This window comes from Lampris incognitus, chromosome 8, assembly GCF_029633865.1.
Source record: "Lampris incognitus isolate fLamInc1 chromosome 8, fLamInc1.hap2, whole genome shotgun sequence".
In the NCBI taxonomy this organism is placed as follows: Eukaryota; Metazoa; Chordata; class Actinopteri; order Lampriformes; family Lampridae; genus Lampris; species Lampris incognitus.
This window is the reverse complement of record NC_079218.1, coordinates 25183557-25202010: the sequence shown is the minus strand read 5'-3', so window position 1 is coordinate 25202010 and position 18454 is coordinate 25183557. Positions and strand designations below refer to the sequence as shown.

The 18454-nt window shown below is 42.1% G+C and overlaps 1 protein-coding gene across 2 annotated transcripts in view; it reads left to right on the top strand.

The window, feature by feature from the left end:
• Positions 1–18454, top strand: part of gtf2ird1 (GTF2I repeat domain containing 1) — an 81271-nt gene that overhangs the window by 11117 nt on the left and 51700 nt on the right. For both annotated transcript variants that reach the window (XM_056284588.1, XM_056284587.1), the window contains exons 3-5: positions 40–181; positions 4501–4674; positions 6668–6851. In XM_056284588.1, the coding sequence (XP_056140563.1) occupies positions 40–181; positions 4501–4674; positions 6668–6851 (500 nt within the window). The remainder of the gene's footprint in view (positions 1–39; positions 182–4500; positions 4675–6667; positions 6852–18454) is intronic.

Here is an 18454-nt window from a genome sequence, read left to right as displayed (position 1 = left end):
GTAAATTGTGATTTTTTTTCTTTTTGCCTTGTTTTACAGTGCATGGCCATGTCAAAACTCAATGCTGAGGTGGCATGTGTCACTGTGCATGAGGACAGTGTAATTGCTGTGGGCACAGAAAAGGGACGAGTGTTTCTTAATTCAAGGAGGGAAATTCAAACGGACTTCTACAAGTTTTGCCGTAAGTTCTGCTCTGCTACATACACAGTTGAGCTGTTTGTCACCATTAACACCTGAGAAGGCATTGTTCATGGTGATCTTGGCTAAACTGGAGAATGAATGTTGTAGAATGCACTTGACAGATAATATTTTAGCATTTTTATACTGCTTTTCCAGGATTTTGCCATTTTGTAAATGAAAAATGCAAACTCAGCCTGCACCCACAGTACTTGCAACAGCCTTCATCTTTCTCTGTCACATTATTTTCATTTGATATGTGGAAGTTAGTGGGGGGGTTTTTTGGAGATCAAGAAGAGAATTGGGGATCAAGAAGAGGATTGGAGTGAAGGCAGAGCCAAGGATCAAGTGGTGGAAGTTCAAAAAGGAAGACTGTTGTGTGGAGGTCAGGGAGGAGCTAAGACAGGCACTGGGTGGTAGTGAAGAACTGGCAGATGGCTGGGCAACTACTGCAAAAAGGGTGTGGGAGACAGCTAGGAAGGTACTATGTGTGTCATCTGGACAGAGGAAGGAAGACAAGGAGAGTTGGTGGTGGAATGAGGAAGTAAAGGAAAGTGTATGGAGGAAGTGGTTGACAAAGAAGAAGTGGGATAGAGAGGTGAAGAAAGACAGGAGGAGTACAAGGAGATGTGGCGTAAGGCAAAGAGAGAGGTGGTGAAGGCAAAGGAAAAGGCATATGGTGAGTTGTATGAGAGGTTAGACACTAAGGAAGGAGAAAGGGCTTGCACCGATTGGCTAGACAGAGGGAGCGCGCTGGGAGGGATGTGCAGCAGTTAAGGGTGATGAAAGATAAAGATGGAAATGTGATGACAAGCAAGGAAAGTATGCTGAGAAGATGGATGTAGTACTTTAAGTAGCTGATGATTGAAGAAAATGAGAGAGAGAAGGTTGGATGATATGGGAATAGTGAATCAGTAAGTGTGGTGGATTAGCAAGGAGGAAGTGAGGGCAGCTATGAAGAGGATGAAGAGTGGAGAGGCGGTTGGTCCAGATGACATACCTGTGGAGGGATGGAGATGTTTGGATAGAGATTGTAGTGGAGTTTTTAATTAAATTGTTTAACACAATCTTGGAAAGTAAGACGATTCCTGAGGATTGGAGAAGAAGCACACTGGTATCGATTTTCAAGAGTAAAGATGATGTGCAGAGCTGTAGTAACTACAGAGGTATAAAGTTGATAAGCCACAGCGTAAAGTTATGGGAAAGAGTAGTGGAAGCTAGGTTAAGAGGACAGATGATGATTAGTGAGCAGCAGTATGGTTTCATGCCAGGAAAGAGCACTACAGATGCAATGTTTGCTTTGAGAATGTTGATTGGGAGTATAGAGAAGGTCAGAAGGAGTTACATTGTGTCTTTGTGGAATTAGAGAAAGCATATGACAGGGTGCCATGAGAGGAGGTTTGGTATTGTATGAGGAAGTGGGGAGTGGCAGAGAAGAAGGTAAGAGTGGTGCAGGGGCATCCGGGTAGCGTAGCGGTCTATTCCGTTGCCTGCCAACATGGGGATCGCCTGTTCAAATCCCCGTGTTACCTCCGGCGTGGACGGGCATCCCTACAGACACAATTGACTGTGTCTGCAGGGGGGAAGCCGTATGAGGGTATGTGTCCTGGTTGCTTCACTGGCACCTCCTCTGGTCTGTCAGGGCACCTGTTCGGGGGGGAGGGGGAACTGGGGGGAATAGCATGATCCTCCCTGTGCTACGTCCCCCTGGTGAAACTCCTCACTGTCAGGTGAAAAGAAGCAGCTGGTGACTCTACATGTATCGGAGGAGGCATGTGGTAGTCTGCAGCCCTCCCCGGATCGGCAGAGGGGTGGAGCAGTGACCGGGATGGCTTGGAAGAGTGGGGTAATTGGCCAGATACAATTGGGGAGAAAAAAAGGGGGAAATCCCCCCCCCCAAAAAAAGAAAAAAAAGAGTGGTGCAGGATATGTATCAGGGCAGTGAGACAGTGGTGAGGTATGCGGAAGGAATGACAGATGGATTCAAGGTGGAGATGGAATTACATTAAGTTTTGGCTCTGAGCCCTTTCTTGTTTGCAATGGTGATGGACAGGTTGACAGAGGAGATCAGGCAGGAGTCTCTGTGGACTATGATGTTTGTAGATGACATTGTGATCTGTAGTGAGAGTAGAGAGCAGGTGGAGGAGCACTGGAGAGGAGAGGAATGAAAGTCAGTCGGAGCAAGACGGAATACATATACACTATATGGAGAAAAGTATTGGGACACTTGGCTATTGCACCTACATGAGCTTTTATGACAGCCCATTCTAAATCCATAGGCACTAATATGGAGTTGCCCCTATACGCCCCCACTATACGCCTCAGCACTCGTTGACCCCGCTGTGTGACTTTACGTGGTCTGCCACTTCGTGGCTGAGTTGCTGTTGTTCCTAAATGCTTCAACTTTTCAATAATACCACTTACAGTTGACTGTGGAATATCTAGCAGGGAAGAAATTTCACGAACTGACTTCTTGCAAAGGTGGCATCTTATGACAGTACCACACTTGAATTCACTGAGCTCTTCAGAATGACCCATTCTTTCACAAATGTTTGTAAATGCGGACTGCATGGCTAGCTGCTTGATTTTAAACACCTGTGGCAATGGCTCTGAATGAAACACCTGAATTTAATGATTAAGAGGTGTGTCCCAATACTTTTGTCCATAACGCGTATGTGTGAATGAGAGGGAGGACAGCGGAATGGTGAGGATGCAAGGAGTAGGGGTGACGAAGGTAGCTGAGTTTAAATACTTGGAGTCAACTATTCAAAGTAACGGGGAGTGTGGAAGAGAGGTGAAGAAGAGAGTGCAGGCAGGGTAGAGTAGGTGGATAAGAGTGTCAGGAGTGATTTGCATCAGAAGGGTACCAGTAAGAGTGAAAGGGAATGTTTACAAGATGTTAGTGAGACCAGCTATGTTGTATGGTTTGGAGACAGTGGCATTGACCAAAAGACAGGAGACAGAGCTGGAGGTGATAGAGTTAAAGATGCTAAGATTTTCACTGGGAGGGATGAAGAAGGACAGGATTAGGAATGAGTATATTAGAGGGACAGCTCAGGTTGGACGGATTGGAGACAAAGCAAGAGAGACAAGATTGAGATGGCTTGGACATGTGCGGAGGAGAGATGCTGGTTATATTGGGAGAAGGATGCTGAAGATGAAGCTGCCAGGCAAGAGGAAAAGAGGAAGGCCAAAAAGAATGATTATGGATGTGGTGAGGGAGGACATGCAGGTAGTTGGTGTGACAGAGGAAGATGCAGAGGACAGGAAGAGATGTAAACATATGATCTGCTGTGGCAACCCCTAATGGGAGCAGCCGAAAAAAGATGTGAGAATTAACAAATGGCTGTCATTTTTTAAAACAATTCAAACTACATTAACTGTCTGATCAAGTCATATGTGACACCAGGGTGTCTCATTTATCAAAATAATTTTCAAATGTTTACTGTTGAAATAGGGGTGAATCGTCTTGCACACTGTGTAAGATGGAGGTAGAATACTTTGGCCTAACAGTCCATTTTTAATAAAGAAACTAAACAGTCCTGGAAATTAGTAAGAAGACATGCATCCACTGACCATTGTATAATTTAAACATGCATTTTTAAATACAAAGTTTTACACTACACTTAATATTGAGCCTTATTTCAGAATTTTGGTTGGCAGTTGGGTCATATTTTTTTAACTGGAGCACCAGGTCAGCAGTTGCCTGTTAGCCTACAATTGCTTGCTAATCCAATTTGAGGAGTGACCTCAACCTGGTGACATTTTTTAATGTTCTGTGTGAGAGGAAATTGTTAAACAGGGTAGGGCTCTGGCCTGCCATCAAGAATTGGCCCTTTGACGACAAGATGGAAAAGATTTCATGGCTGTAGTCATTGCTGGAGTCAATCCTGAATTTATTCAGTTTGTACAGTGATGACATATGTAGGACAGAATGAGAAAATAATTTTGATAGGCAACATTTTTTAGTTTGCTACACATTCATTACTTGTATGAAGCAGTCTCGTAATCATTAGTTTTTGCTAGTCACCTCAAACAAGACATAGACCCCCAAAAAAGAAGTGGAGGCCAGTTTTTCTCCCCTTAAAATTAGTCGTGCTCTATAATTGTTAACCCCAACTAGGTCCTTCTCTACAAAATATTGACATTCTTGTTATGCAAAGATGGCTGCTTAACTTTTTGGGTTCTTTGAAGATTTCATCCAGGTTCACACAGTTACCATCCAAGTATTAAGCCATTCAAAGCACATCTGAGATGTGCTGGTGTGTCTGCTCTCATTATTAATGGAGTCTGCATGATTTAATATTTGCTGGTTTGTTTCAGGTGTGCCCTGTTTGCAAACGGTGACTGCAGCAAATACCCATACCAAAGTCCAGGAAGGTGAGCTTAGCAAGCTGAAGGAGGGTGATCACGGGAAACAGAGGGCTCCATCAGATGTCCAGTCTAACATCTTTGTCCTGAGGAAGATGGTAGAGGAAGTATTCACAGTGCTTTACAGTAAGAAGTCCCCAAACAAACCTCGAAACCCAACTCAAAAAAAAAATCATGTTAATATGAAACTAAACTTTTTTTTAATTTTTGGGCTGAAACATTTTTGTATTTCATAGGATGGTAAAAGTGATTGTCCTAGTGATGAATTTAACAAAAAAAAAAAAAAACAAAAAAAACACCACATCACATGGCCACTTTAAGGGGGAAAATCTATGCTTTCTCTTTATTCTGGGATCAAACACAGATTATGATTATCCCTCCAAATTGCCTACATCATATGGGTGTGTCAAAGACATCAATACCCCATATTGCATAGCCGACACACACATGGGGTCGAGCGTGTTAGACTAACAAAACACAAGCCAAGCAGAAAGGCAACATGCCAGTATTGGCTCACTAAATTCTCTGGGTAGACTTCTGAGAAACTGGGCCATCGTGTTCTACTACAACATTGACGCCCTCACTCCCCATCCCTACCTTCACTTTCCTCTTGCTTCCCACCCTTTTTTCCACCTTTTTCAAAGTTTGAGTGGACAGAGACAGGCTTTAAACCCCGCTGTTATCATAGATTCCACAATTTTGAACCAGATATTAATTAATATTTCGCTACTCAATGTTACAAATAAAAAGAGCATAAAATGTAGTGGGGGTTTTTTTTCTGGTCATATAGTATAATCTATTGAGACTGCTGGGCTAGGCTCCAGCATCCCCGCGACCCTGAGAGCAGGATAAGCGGTTCAGATAATGGATGGAATGGATGGAGAAAAACAGATCAGCGGGCTATGAAGATGATGATGATGATGATGATGATGATTTATTTCGAATATGTAAATAAGCAGGATATAACATACAGATAAGCTATTGCCAATAATCTGAAGTGATCAACAAATCCACACTTCAAACTCAGCAAACAAATCTGTATGGATCAGATTATTTGTTACATGTTCGATAAGGAGTAGGATGACGTGTATGTTACATGTTCGAAAAGGAGAGGGAGGAAGTGTACACTTATTTTTTCCTACCCCTTCTCACCTACTCTTAAGTTAATTCAGCTACTATACATTACAAACTCAATTCCCACTGTACTGTATGGTTCAAATTCAATGCAAGTTGTTGCTGCACAATACAAACTCAACTACTGTGAACGGTAAGAGAAAAAAGAAAAATAAACACATGGGAGAAAGAAAAAGAAAAACACATCCTAATGTCATGTACCAAGAATAAACAGATCTCAGTGCTACGTACAACCCAAATATCCACTCGGTGTCATAGAAAGAAAAATGGAAAAAAAAAAGAAAAGTTTAGAGATAAATAACAATTAACACAACTCTTCAATATCCCTATATCTCTTCATAATCAGTCCTTTGTACTTCTTCTTGAACTATGTAATGTTTGTACATTGTTTGAGCTCCATGCTCAGAGTTTTCCACAGTTTTACCCCACAGATTGAAATGCCCATGCTCTTCAAAGTTGTACGGACACATAATCTCTTGAAGTTTAATTTCCCTCTCAAATTATATTCCCCTTCTCTAGCTGAGAATATTTTTTCTATATAACTCGGTAGTAGATTGTTTCTTGCTTTGAACATTATTTGTGCTGTGTTAAATTTTACTAAATCCCTGAACTTCAAGGCACTTGACTTTAAAAATAGCTTGTTGGTGTGTTCACGATATCCTACATTGTTAACTATCCTTATGGCTCTTTTTTGTAGTATACATAATGGTTGTAGGTTGGTTTTGTAGGTGTTACCCCATACATCCACACAGTACATCAGATATGGTAAAATAAATGAACAATACAGAGTGTTCAATGATTTATGATCCAAAATGTGTCTTGCTATGAGAATGATTTGGCTAATGTGTAGCTATAGGTATATATTCACACTGATGGGATAAACTATTCTTTTAAGTGTCCATCTAGCACTTAATATTTTTAGATCTATCTAACAAAGAACACAATGTCCCCGCTGCAAGCTGGTATCTGTTGTGCTGATATGCAGGTGAGGCTTTGGGAAAAAGCAGCCTGGTCCCTGTGCCTTATGAGTGGATCCAGAAGGACCCCAGCTGTGTAGTCGCCCACGGCTTGCCGGAGGGAGTCCCTTTGAAGAAGCCCTCAGAGTACGATACCAAGACACTGATGAAGATTCTCGAACAGAGCCACCGCATTCAGTTCACAGTAAAAAGGTTAGCCTGTTAATTAGAAAATACTTTTTTATATATATATATATTTTATTGTACAATGACGTGGAATATGACTCTTTTCTACAAAGAAAGGTAAAAATTTGACTGATGAGACTGAAAGAAATGGCAGAAGGCACTATGGTAAAAGTTTTAAAAATGTTAAGACTTCTGCAATCCCCTATTATGACTTTCCAGATCAGATTTTGAGCCTGCCAAGTCAGACAGCCTAAAGGCATGTATGATTTTTATTCTGTTGGGAATAGTTTTAATGTGACTATCTTGTGACTTTCCAGTACTATTTATGTTTACAGTTGCTATGTCTATATTTCACTGCAGCTTTAAGTACGGCTGTTGTGAGTGCTTCCAAGAATGTGCCTCAAGCCTGAGCACATTTGGCTTTCTTCAAACCAATACAATGTAAATCCTTTTTTAAATCTTAGGATCATCTTCTACTGAGTTATTTATCTTTGAAGTTGCAAAAAGAATCAAGACTCTCAGATTAATCCTGTGTATTTTACAACACCAGAGTTGTTAGTAGGTGCTCTGCCTAATCAAAAGTCTCTGTCACATGTCCTCGCATACAACCTATTTGAGGTTTCCCCGTCTCCCTCACTGGACAATGTCATTTATTATAAACTGTCTTAATGTGTGCATTCAGTCAACGTGGCTTGCGGGCGTCCGGGTAGTGTAGTGGTCTATTCCGTTTCCTACCAACACAGGGATCTTCGGTTCGAATCCCCAGGATTACCTCCGGCTTGGTCGGGTGTCTCTACAGACACAATTGGCCGTGTCTGCAGGAGGGAAGCCAGATGTGGTAAGTGTCCTGGTCACTGCAATAGCGCCTCCTCTGGTTGGTCAGGGCGCCTGTTCAGGGGGAGGGGGAACTGGGGGGAATAGCGTGATCCTCCCACGTGCTACGTTTCCCTGGTGAAACTCCTCACTGTCAGGTGAGAAGAAGTGGCTGGCGACTCCACATGTATCGGAGGAGACATGTTGTAGTCTGCAGCCCTCCCCGGATTGGCAGAGGGGGTGGAGAAGTGACCAGGACTGCTAGAAAGAGTGGGATAATTTGCCAGGTACAACTGGGGAGAAAAATGGGGGTGGGGGGAATAGTACAAATCAGAATAAAATTAGACTTGGTTTAAATTGGATCAGCTAATGTAAAGTAGATTACTGACATTTTTATTTAGCCTACAGTCCACCCTGTTCCTGTTATAATCACACCATGACAGCCATTAGCTCAGCTACACTCATTTAGAATCTAGTCCAATTTTTACTTAATACAGTGTATACTGTATTGAAATGCTGTTTTTAAATTAATTGATTTAATTCAGGTTTTGCATTTACAGACCAGATGTCACCACTCCAGAACAAAGACACAACAAAGTGTATAAAAAAGAAAAAGAACAAAAACCAAACTCCCATTCTCCCTGCCCCCACATAGTGTTAGTCAGGATAAAATGACAGACAGACTCCATAGGTTTATAATTAATCTAAGCAGGTACTGATGTACAACATTAATTTGCATTGTTATGCATATAAAAAAAATGGGAGTTGATGTCTTAGTTCACTGACAGATTCAGAGTTTTCAGGAAAGGGCCCAGGTGTCATGAAATTTTGCTGTTTAATTTTTGTTAGATGCAGTGATTGTTCCTTTGGTAGATGTTCTCTTAACAAACTGGGCCATTGTGATGTTATTTTGTGTCTGTATTTCCAGTTGAGCAATATTGTCTTTTTTGCTATATTCAAGGCGATAAAGTATGGTGTTGTGGTATTTGTGGAGGTGACTGATGGGTGTGAGGGCTCCTAAGAGGTAGAGGGAAGGGGAAAATGGAATGCTGTGACCAAAGACTTGGGAGATGGTAGTTATTATGGTATTCCAGAAATTTTGGATTGGTGTACAAAGACATACTGGGTGAAAGTAGTTGTCTGTGGTGTTGCAAGTGCACTGGGGACATATGTTGGTGTCTGTGAATCCCATTAAGTGCAACCTGTTTTGAGTTATATGTGTTCTGTGTATGGTCTTACATTGAATGAGCTGTTATCTGGGGTTGCTTGTCATCGAGAAGATGTTATTGTGAATTTGTTTCCAGAGGGTTGCATCAATATTAATCGATAAATTGTTTTCCCAGTCTGTGGTGGAGATGGTTATGGTGGAGTCTTGGTTGATGAGATAAGTCAGTATAATTTTGATAGTGGTTTCGTGGCTGGTGATATTGTAAAAAGGTTTTTTACTAATGGTGGTGGTTGCAAGTTATGTGTGATATTGATTTTTTTTTCCTGAGTCTATTCTTGAGTTGGAAATATTGTAAAATTTGTTCACTTTTGGATTAATTCATGGAGCTTTAATATGGTCTACTACTACTTTCAGCTGCTCCCATTAGGGGTTGTCACAGTGGATCATCCGTTTCCATCTTCTTCCTGTCCTCTGCATCTTCTTCTATCACACCAGTCACCTGCCTGTCCTCCCTCTCCACATCCATAGATACGTAGATAGATAGATAATTTTATTAGCCACACAACCAAGGCTGGTGGAATTTGTTTTTGGTACATTTTACACTCTGCAGCACAAAACATACATGGACAACAACAGACACTCCACATAGTATCACGAACAATACAGTTACACAATAACAGAAATAAACATATCAGGCATAACAGGTGAATGGTGGTATTTATGCCAATGGTGTGTGAGGAGGGGACTGTAGGGAGGAATTCAGAGTCCTTATGGCTAGGGGAAAAAAACTGTTTGCAACGCGTTTAGTCTTAGTTGACAGTGACCTGTAGCGCCTCCCTGAGGGAAGGAGCTGAAGAGGTGATGAGCAGGATGTGAGGGGCCAGAGGTGATCTTCTTTGCTCGCTTTACAGTCCGGTTAGTATGTAGAGATTCAACTGAGGGGAGTGGGTTGCCTATTATTTTGGATGCCTTGTTGACAATCCACTGCAGTTTTTTCCATGCTTGACTGTCTGTGCTGCCATACCATACTGTAATAATAATAATAATAGTAATAATAATAATAATAAATCAATCTTATATAGCGCTTTTCTAATACTCAAAGTTGCTTTACAATAAACGGGGTGAAACAAGATGACAGATAAACAAAACACAGACATACAGGGGAGGATGGGAAGGGGGGCTACGAGAGGGAGAAGCAGCAGCCACACACAACGCCAGCAGTACTCTCCGACTTGGACAGATACAAAAGGGAAAGAAAAACAAACATCATAAATCACATCAATAGAAGATGTTATGAAGGACTCGATAATAGCTGAGTAAAACAGAACGAGAAGTTGATGTTTGATCCGGTATTTTTTAAGCTGTCTAAGAAAGTAAAGTCGTTGTTGAGCTTTTGCAATGATGTGTTCAGTGTTAATTTTCCATTTCAGGTTATTGCTGATGTATGTTCCAAGGAATTTAAAAGAGTCGGTGGCGGTGATGGGGTCTCCGTTCATTTCTATGGGTGTTTTAGGATTCAGCATGCATCGTAAGTCAATAAAGAGTTCTTGGGTTTTGGCTGTATTAAGCAGAAGATTGTTGTTTGCGCACCAAGTGACAGCTTGGTCTGCTTCAGTACAGTACTGGATTTCATCATTGTTGGACATGAGGCCTCCAATGGTTGTGTCGTCTGCATATTTTATTATTTTCACAGAGCTATCCGTGGATGTGAGGTGGGTGGTGTAAAGTGAGAAGAGCCAGGGGGAGAGAACACAGCCCTGAGGAGCACCTGTACTGAGGGTAAGAGGGTGTGAGGTTAGGTTATTAACCTTCACCCTCTGTGCCCTGTTCCACAGGAAACTCTGAATCCAGTGGCATTTGGCTGGGTCAATGTTCATATCCAAGAGTATGGTAAATAGTTTGAGTAGGTTGACGGAGTTGAAGGCGGAACTAAAGTCTATGAACAGGATGCGTGCATAGGTGTTTGGTGATTCCAGGTGTTGCAGGGCATGGTGCAGGGCTATGCTAACTGCGTCCTCAACAGACCGGTTGGCTTGATAGGCAAATTGATATGGTCCATCATTGGGGAGGTGCAAGATTTCAAATGTGACAAAATGATGCACTCAACTGCTTTTATGGCCACAGGTGTTAGGGCAACTGGTCTGAAGTCATTGAGGCAGGTGATCTTTGAGATCTTTGGCACAGGAATGATGGTAGAGAGTTTGAAGCACTGTGGGACTGTACATTGACTTAGAGAGGTGTTAAATATGGTGGAAAATATTGAGGCCAATTGTGCTGCACAGTGGCTCAACAAAGCAGGACTGGTGCCATCTGGCCCTGCTGCTTTCCTAATGTTCAGCTTTTTGAATGTTGCTCTCACCTCATCCTCCTGGATGCAAAAGGGTGTCATTGGAGTAGGAGTAGGGGGGATGGCTGGTGGAATAGGTTTTTCAAACCTTGCATAAAACATATTTAATTTATTTGGGAGGTTATGGTCATTATCTGGAGGGGAGCAGGGGCCTTTTTTTGTTATCTGTCATTTCCTTAAGTTTTTTCCATATTGCTCTGGAGTTACTGGAAGAGAATTGTTTGAGTTTTGTTGCGTAGCTGGACTTTGCTTTTCTTATTGCAGCACACAACTTATACTTGGCTGCTCTGTACTGTTCCTGTTTCCATTTTTGTATGCCCAGTTCTTTTCTTTGTGTAGGAGGTGTAATTCTTTGGAGAAACAGGGTTTTTATTGCTGTAAAATGTCACGGTTTTGGTAGGGATGCCCATTTCCTCGCAGAACTTGATATATGACGTCACTGTCAGTGAGTTCACTGAGGGAGTTGCAAGCTGCACTAAATATATTCCAATTAGTGCATTCAAAATACCCTCGAAGCGTTTCAATGGCATCCATGGAACAGGACCTGACATATTTGGATGTTTCCGTGATGGATTTAAGCTTTTGTTTGTATTTTGGGATGAGGAGTGGTCGGACTTCCCCAGTGGAGCCCTCGGAAATGCACAGTAAGCATTTGAAATTGAGATGTAGCAGTTTTCCAATGTTTTGTTTTCTCTGCTATGGCAAGTGACTTGTTGCTCATAGTTAGGTAGTTCGAGGGAAAGATTTGTATGGTTGAAATCACCTAACAGGATGACAGACTTGTCAGGGTTGGAGTTTTCAACATGGGAAATGTGTTGCGAGAGTTCACTAATGGCTGTTTTAGCATTAGCTTGTGGTGGAATGTAAACACCAACTAATACAATTGATGCAAATTCTCTGGGAAGATAATATGGTCTGCATTTCAAACTGATTAATTCGATATCATAAGAGCAGTAGAGACGAAGGATTGTTGTGTTGTTACACCAGCGCTGATTAACCATGAGACAAATACCTCCGCCTTTTGACTTATGAGATAGTTTGACTGACCTGTCAACTCTGAAGATAGTGAGCGGGGGGGGAGGGGTTACCGCTTGATCAGGGACCAATTGATCCAGCCATGTCTCCATCCATAAACCTCCTCTTGGGCCATCCTCTTTTTTTGTTGCCTGGCAGCTCCATATTCAGCATCCTTCTCCCAATATACCCAGCATCTCTCCACTGCACATGTCCACACCATCTCAATCTTGCCTCTCTCGCTTTGTCTCCAAACCGTCCAACCTGAGCTGTCCCTCAAATATACTCATTATTAATCCTGTCTTTCTTCATCACTCCCAATGAAAATCTTAGCATCTTTAACTCTGCCACCTCCAGTTCTGCCTCCTGTTTCTTCATCAGTGCCACTGTCTCCAAATCATACAACATAGCTGGTCTCACTGCCATCTTGTAAACCTTCCCTTTAACTCTTGCTGGTACCCTTCTGTCCCAAGGCACTCCTGACACTCTTGTCCACCCTGCCTGCACTCTGTTCTTCACCTTTCTTAATATGGTATTGTTCTCAAAAGGTGTTCTAAGTGAGTGATTCCTTGGATTTTCCATGAATTAAAAGAAAAAGTGCGCTTGTTGATTAAAGTCTGGGTTGTTCCAAATATAGTGAATTTACATGGTGAGCCAATTGTGGCAATGACTGTGTTCCTGTAGCAGTTATGTTTTATTATTATTGAGAGAAATGGTAGATCATTGATGGACAGTTCCTTGTATTCTGATTGTTCAATTTCTAACTATTGGTCTTGGTGAACATTTGAGTGAATCCATTTCATGATGCATTTTAATCGATTGGCTAAGTAATAGTGGAGGAAATTTGAGGCATTAAAACCTCTGAGCTGTTTGCTTTTCTGTAGTGTTGTGAGTTTGTTTATTTTTTATCTCCACTAGGCGGTAGCCTGGAGGGGACATTGCGTTTGGTCGTGTGTGCATGCCCGCAGTTAATTTCGCATACTACCAGACCTATCAGCCTAATATTTTTTTGTGCACAGTTATGACTGTATGATAAAGACTCTTTTGTGGTTGCGGTGATTCAAAACCTTTTGTAAATATTTTTTTCTCACTACAGCTGCTCCCTCTCCATTCACACTCTAGCTCGCTCGACCAATGTTGCTCTCTCACTGCCTGATCTGAGTCAACTGTAGATGTGAGTCACACATATGCACAGTTGACTAAGATCGGGCAGCGATCTTGTATTAGTTTGTGCTCTACAACAAACATTCTGCTGTTTTTGTTTCTCTTTCAAGGCAGCTGTGGCTTTTGCTTAAAGTGTCCCATGAGATTCCTGGCAGCCGAAACTGTGCAACAATGTATTCTGTCCTGTTTTAGAGCTGTATTTATGCACAGCTGTAGCATGTGTCCTGAGCAGTAGACCCCTTGAACGCTGCCCCAGTTCTCTGATTCGGTCTTCAGCATCTCTGTGCACAACTTCATATTGCTAGCATTGTCATGAATGGCTACTAGCTTGTAATTTGGAATGGCGAAGTCTTCTGCTGCTTCTCCAAGCTGTTGTGCAATGTTGACTCCCATATGGCTCACCTCTATTGATTTGGTTTCCAATACGAAGGCACAGAGTTCCCACTCTTGAGTTATGAAGTGACAGTCATGTATACCTCAATACTCACCAAGGTCCAAATGTCCGTTGTGAAACTTACACAGTTCGGTTTTAAATGCGTTGAAATTGGGTCTTGCTCATTGCTGTACTTCAGAGACAGAGCATGTGACATACTGGAGTGTTTAGGTACAGTGTAATCCTGGCTCCATCTTCATTCATTTTCTGAAGTGTTTGCCTATGTTAATGGTCTCATCCATAACGATAAACGCTATGGCATCTGTTGTCTCTTTTCTCCGTTATTGGTTTTTGGAACTGTAGGGTGTGCTGTGTAGTTTTGGGTGTGGTTGAGAATGCAATGCACCTATGCATTGCATCCTCAACCACACCCAGTTGGCTTTTTTATACCAATAATTGTCTTAGCCCCAGCTCCCATATTACTCCTTATGTTTTGTTTTAACTATTTTCCAAGCAAAGTAAGTCTACATTTTTATCAAGTGTAATGCTACTGTTTAAACAGCAGATAAAAGCAGCTTGATAATGGTGACTGGAAAACAAACATGAGCTAAGCTAGCTAGTATAGTCTATGTCCCCCCTCGTATAAGCATCGCCTATTGCTTACTGTTAACTGGGGCTGCAAGGCTCAACCCAATATGATGACACATACTCAAGGCAAGGTTCAGTAAAGCAAGTATTTTAATGCCAGGCAAGACAAGGAGAAGACAGGGCACACTGGGTCAAGGGCAAGAGTGCCCAGGGGAGGGGGACCTTGACCAAACCGGGAAGAACGAAGACAACCGGGGTTCCGTGGAGACAGACCAACGACCAGAGGCAGGGGCTGGGCAGAGTAGGAAAACCTATTGGAAACACTGGGAGCAAGGTTTAGATTAGATAACAGCCAACATCTCACCGTAAAGGTTGGAAGCGTAGACTGAACTGAGCAGGCACGACGATCTGGCAAGGCTGGGTATACAGATGGAGTCATGGTGGAGGTTGGATTACATCAAGGATAGGCTCTGAGCTCTTTCTTGTTTTCAATGCCCATTGCCATTTCCTGTTTGTTTCCTATAATATAAGGCACGTATAACCAAATGAATTAAATGGAAACCCGTTTTTATTTGATTGTGTTGATGTTTTTTGTTTTTGTTTTTGTTTGTTTTTTTTGGGGGGGGGTTTCTGCCTTTTTCTCCCCAATTCTATCTGGCCAATTACCCCACTCTTACAAGCTGTCCCCGTCACTGCTCCACCCCCTCTGTCAATTCAGGGAGGGCTGCAGACTACCACATGTCTCCTCCTATATATGTGGAGTCGCCAGCCGCTTCTTTTCACCTGACAGTAAGGAGTTTCACCAGAGGGACGTAGCGCAGGGAGGATCATGCTATTCCCCCCAGTTCCCCCTCCCCCCTGAACAGGTGCCCTGACCAACCAGAGGAGGTGCTAGTGCAGCGACCAGCGACTGCGTGTGTGTGTGTGTGTCAGCCCTGTGATGGCCTGACAGCCTGTCCAGGGTGTCTCTCCACCTGCCGCCCAGTGACTGCTGGAATATGCTCTAGCATCCCCGCGACCCTGAGAGCAGGATAAGTGGTTTGAATAATGGCTGGATGGATATTTGATTTGCCAAAGGTTTTACGCTGGATGCCCTTCCTGATGCAACCCTCACCATTTATCCGGGCTTGGGACCGGCACTAAGAATGCACTGGCTTGTGCATCCTCAGTGGCTGGATTAATTGTTGTTTTTTTAATTTATTAATTAATATCATCAATAAAGTTCACTAGTTTATTAACGGGACTGAAATCACCAGAAGAAAGGGAAATGTAGAACTGTGTTCCATCTGCATATGAATGGTAGGATGTATTGTGTTTCTTTATGATAATATCTAGTGGGAGCATATATAAATTAAAGAGCAGTGGCCCAAGGACTGACCCTTGTGGAACGCCAAAGAATTTTTTTTTTATTTCAGCAGATTTAAAACTACCAATTAATACATAAAAGCTCCTGTCCTTTAGGTAGGATGAAAACCAGTTAAGAACAGGACCCGCTAGACCAACTGAATCATAAAGCCTTTGAATTAAAATTTCATGGTCAAGACAGTCAAAGGTAGCAGTGAGATCAAGCAATAATAATGTTACAGTTTCATTTAGCAGACACTTTTATACATCTGAGAGTTAATATAACATAAGCAAGGAAGGATCTAGTCAGGAGATAACAATGGAAGTAAGTGCAAAAAAACTAGGTTCAAGCCCGATAGGACATAGGTGCCAAAAGTTAGTGCACAAAGGCAATGCCGAGGGTCCATAGACGTGTTTTTTTTCTTTTTTTGTATATTTATTGATACCATCAGGTGTGGAGGTGTGCATGAAAGAGCAGGGTCTTTAGCTTCTTCTTGAAGATGAAGAGGGACTCAGTGGTTTGAATGGAGTTTGATAACTCGTTCCACCACCGGGGAGCTACAGAGGAGAAGAGTCTAGCTAGTGACTTAGGGCCCCATTGTGGCGGAAGTGCCTGGCACCTGTCATTGACAGAGCGTAGTGAGTGGAACTGAGTTTAGACCTGAATGAAGGAGTTCAGGTAGGCAGGAGTCGTTTTAGTTGCTGTTTTGTAAGTGAGCATGAAGGTTTTCAATTTGATGTGGGCAACTACTGGGAGTCAGTGGAGGGGTATGAACAGTGGAGTGACATGCTAATTTGGGTTGGTTGAAGACCAGACGCACTGCCATATTCTGGATCATTTGCAGAGGTTTTAAAGTGCATGCAGGGAAACCTGCCAGTAAGGAGTTGCAGTAGTCAATGCATGATATTACAAGAATCTGTACCAGGAGTTCTGCTGCATGTTCAGACAGATGGGTCTAATTTTCCTGATGTTGTACAGGGCAAATGGGCACAACTGAGCAATCAAGGCCACGTGAACCTTAAAGGTTAGTTGGTTATCAAACATGACACCCAGGTATCGGGTATCACCAAGGTAATAAAATTGAAATTCTCTGTGAGTCATTGTTCAACTTACGGTCATTGATTACTCTTATGAGAGCTGTTTCTGTGCTATGATTGGCTCTGAAACCCAATTGGTATATATTGTATATATTGTGAGTTGAAAGCTGTTCATCCAGTTGTTAGTATACTACTTTTTCAAGTATTTTGCCTGGAAAAGGAAGACTGGAAATTGGTCTGTAATTTTTAATTATAGATGGATCTAGGTTGTTTTTTTTTTCAAACAGAGGCGATATTACTACATGCTTGAGAAGTAGGGAAAATATCAGTCTGCAGGGAGATATTAATGATTTCTAAGTTATTTATAAAGCAATGGGCGACAGATTTGAATAGTTTAATAGTGATGGAGTCAAGAGAACAGGTGCAGGGCTTTAGGTGCTGAATTACTTCCTCCTGATCTCAAGTGTTAAGAGGTGAGAATGTAAACATTGGGCTTATGGCAGTACATTGATGTGAGGGTGAGATGGGTCTAGATGTATTGCTGCAAGACATTAATATATTATGACTAAGGTTGGGTGTTTGTCACGGAAAATATTGACTAAAGTCATGGAGCAATCACGGCAAAGTTGTAGACAATCACGGAAAACTGAAAAGAAAGAGGCAGAAATCACGGAGTGTTTTAAATAGCTTGAATGTATTCAATTAACCAAGAGATCTCATGCACAGTAGTAGTAAATTATTGAACTAACATGGGCAACTGTAGCAACAGTAGCAAGTGCTTGAATAACTTTTTTTTTTAAAAAACAGCGGGCAGTTGCCCGCAGTTTGCCTCGTCAGCAACAATGCTAATTCCGTCACAAACTTTGAGTTCGTCTTTGATCTCGTTCACATGTTTCACGAATATGCTAGGCAGGTAGGTGCGTCGGAGTTGACGGGCACTTGGAATTACTCCGATGTCATGGAGATTGCTTTCCAGATAGGACTTCAGGCCAACATTGTCCAGTGTGTGTAAGGGGATGTTGGCTGAAGTGAAAGCTTCTGTAAGTTTAATTACCTCACTCTGTCTATGCAATTGTTTGGTTGTTTTAGCTTGAAACAGCTCTGACACAGTTTTCTGCAGTTTTCGGCTCTTCTCGGTTTCAATGGCCCGATCTGCGGTTTTCTTTTTATGGACGTTTGTCTGCAAATGCTTGTCGCAACTTGCTTTTCGAGTGTAGTCCACCGGGATGTTACACACTGAGCAAAATAACAAACCACCACTGACATGAAAAGTTTTTTCTGGGTATTGTAGGGATTGTGCTTTAGCGGAGGTCTTTGCAGTTTTACTCATTTTGAAGTTTTTGATCGGACCGTGACTAACGTTAGCTGTTCATTCATTCGCACTTCTAACGTAACCATGGTAACGTAACATTACACTGTAAACTTCCGCTAATTGGGACAATCTATGGGTCGGAGTGTAGGTCAAAATGTACAATGCTAGGCTATATGCGGTTCAGAAGTGATGGTTAAAATGCTTAGTGCCTATACAGATCACACTGTAGGCTACGTTAAGATTGACAGTTAGGCTACCATTCAAAACTGTAGAAAAATCACGGAAAGCACTAAAAACGGGAAATCGCGGACATGGCAAAAAAATGGCGAGAATCACGGAATCCGTGACACTCGCGATTTCTGTGACAAACACCCAGCCTTAATTATGACTGATATGAGAAACTTTATCTTGAATAAAAAAAGCAAATTGATCACATTTGGTCATAGAGAGAAACTCGAGGGATGGACTT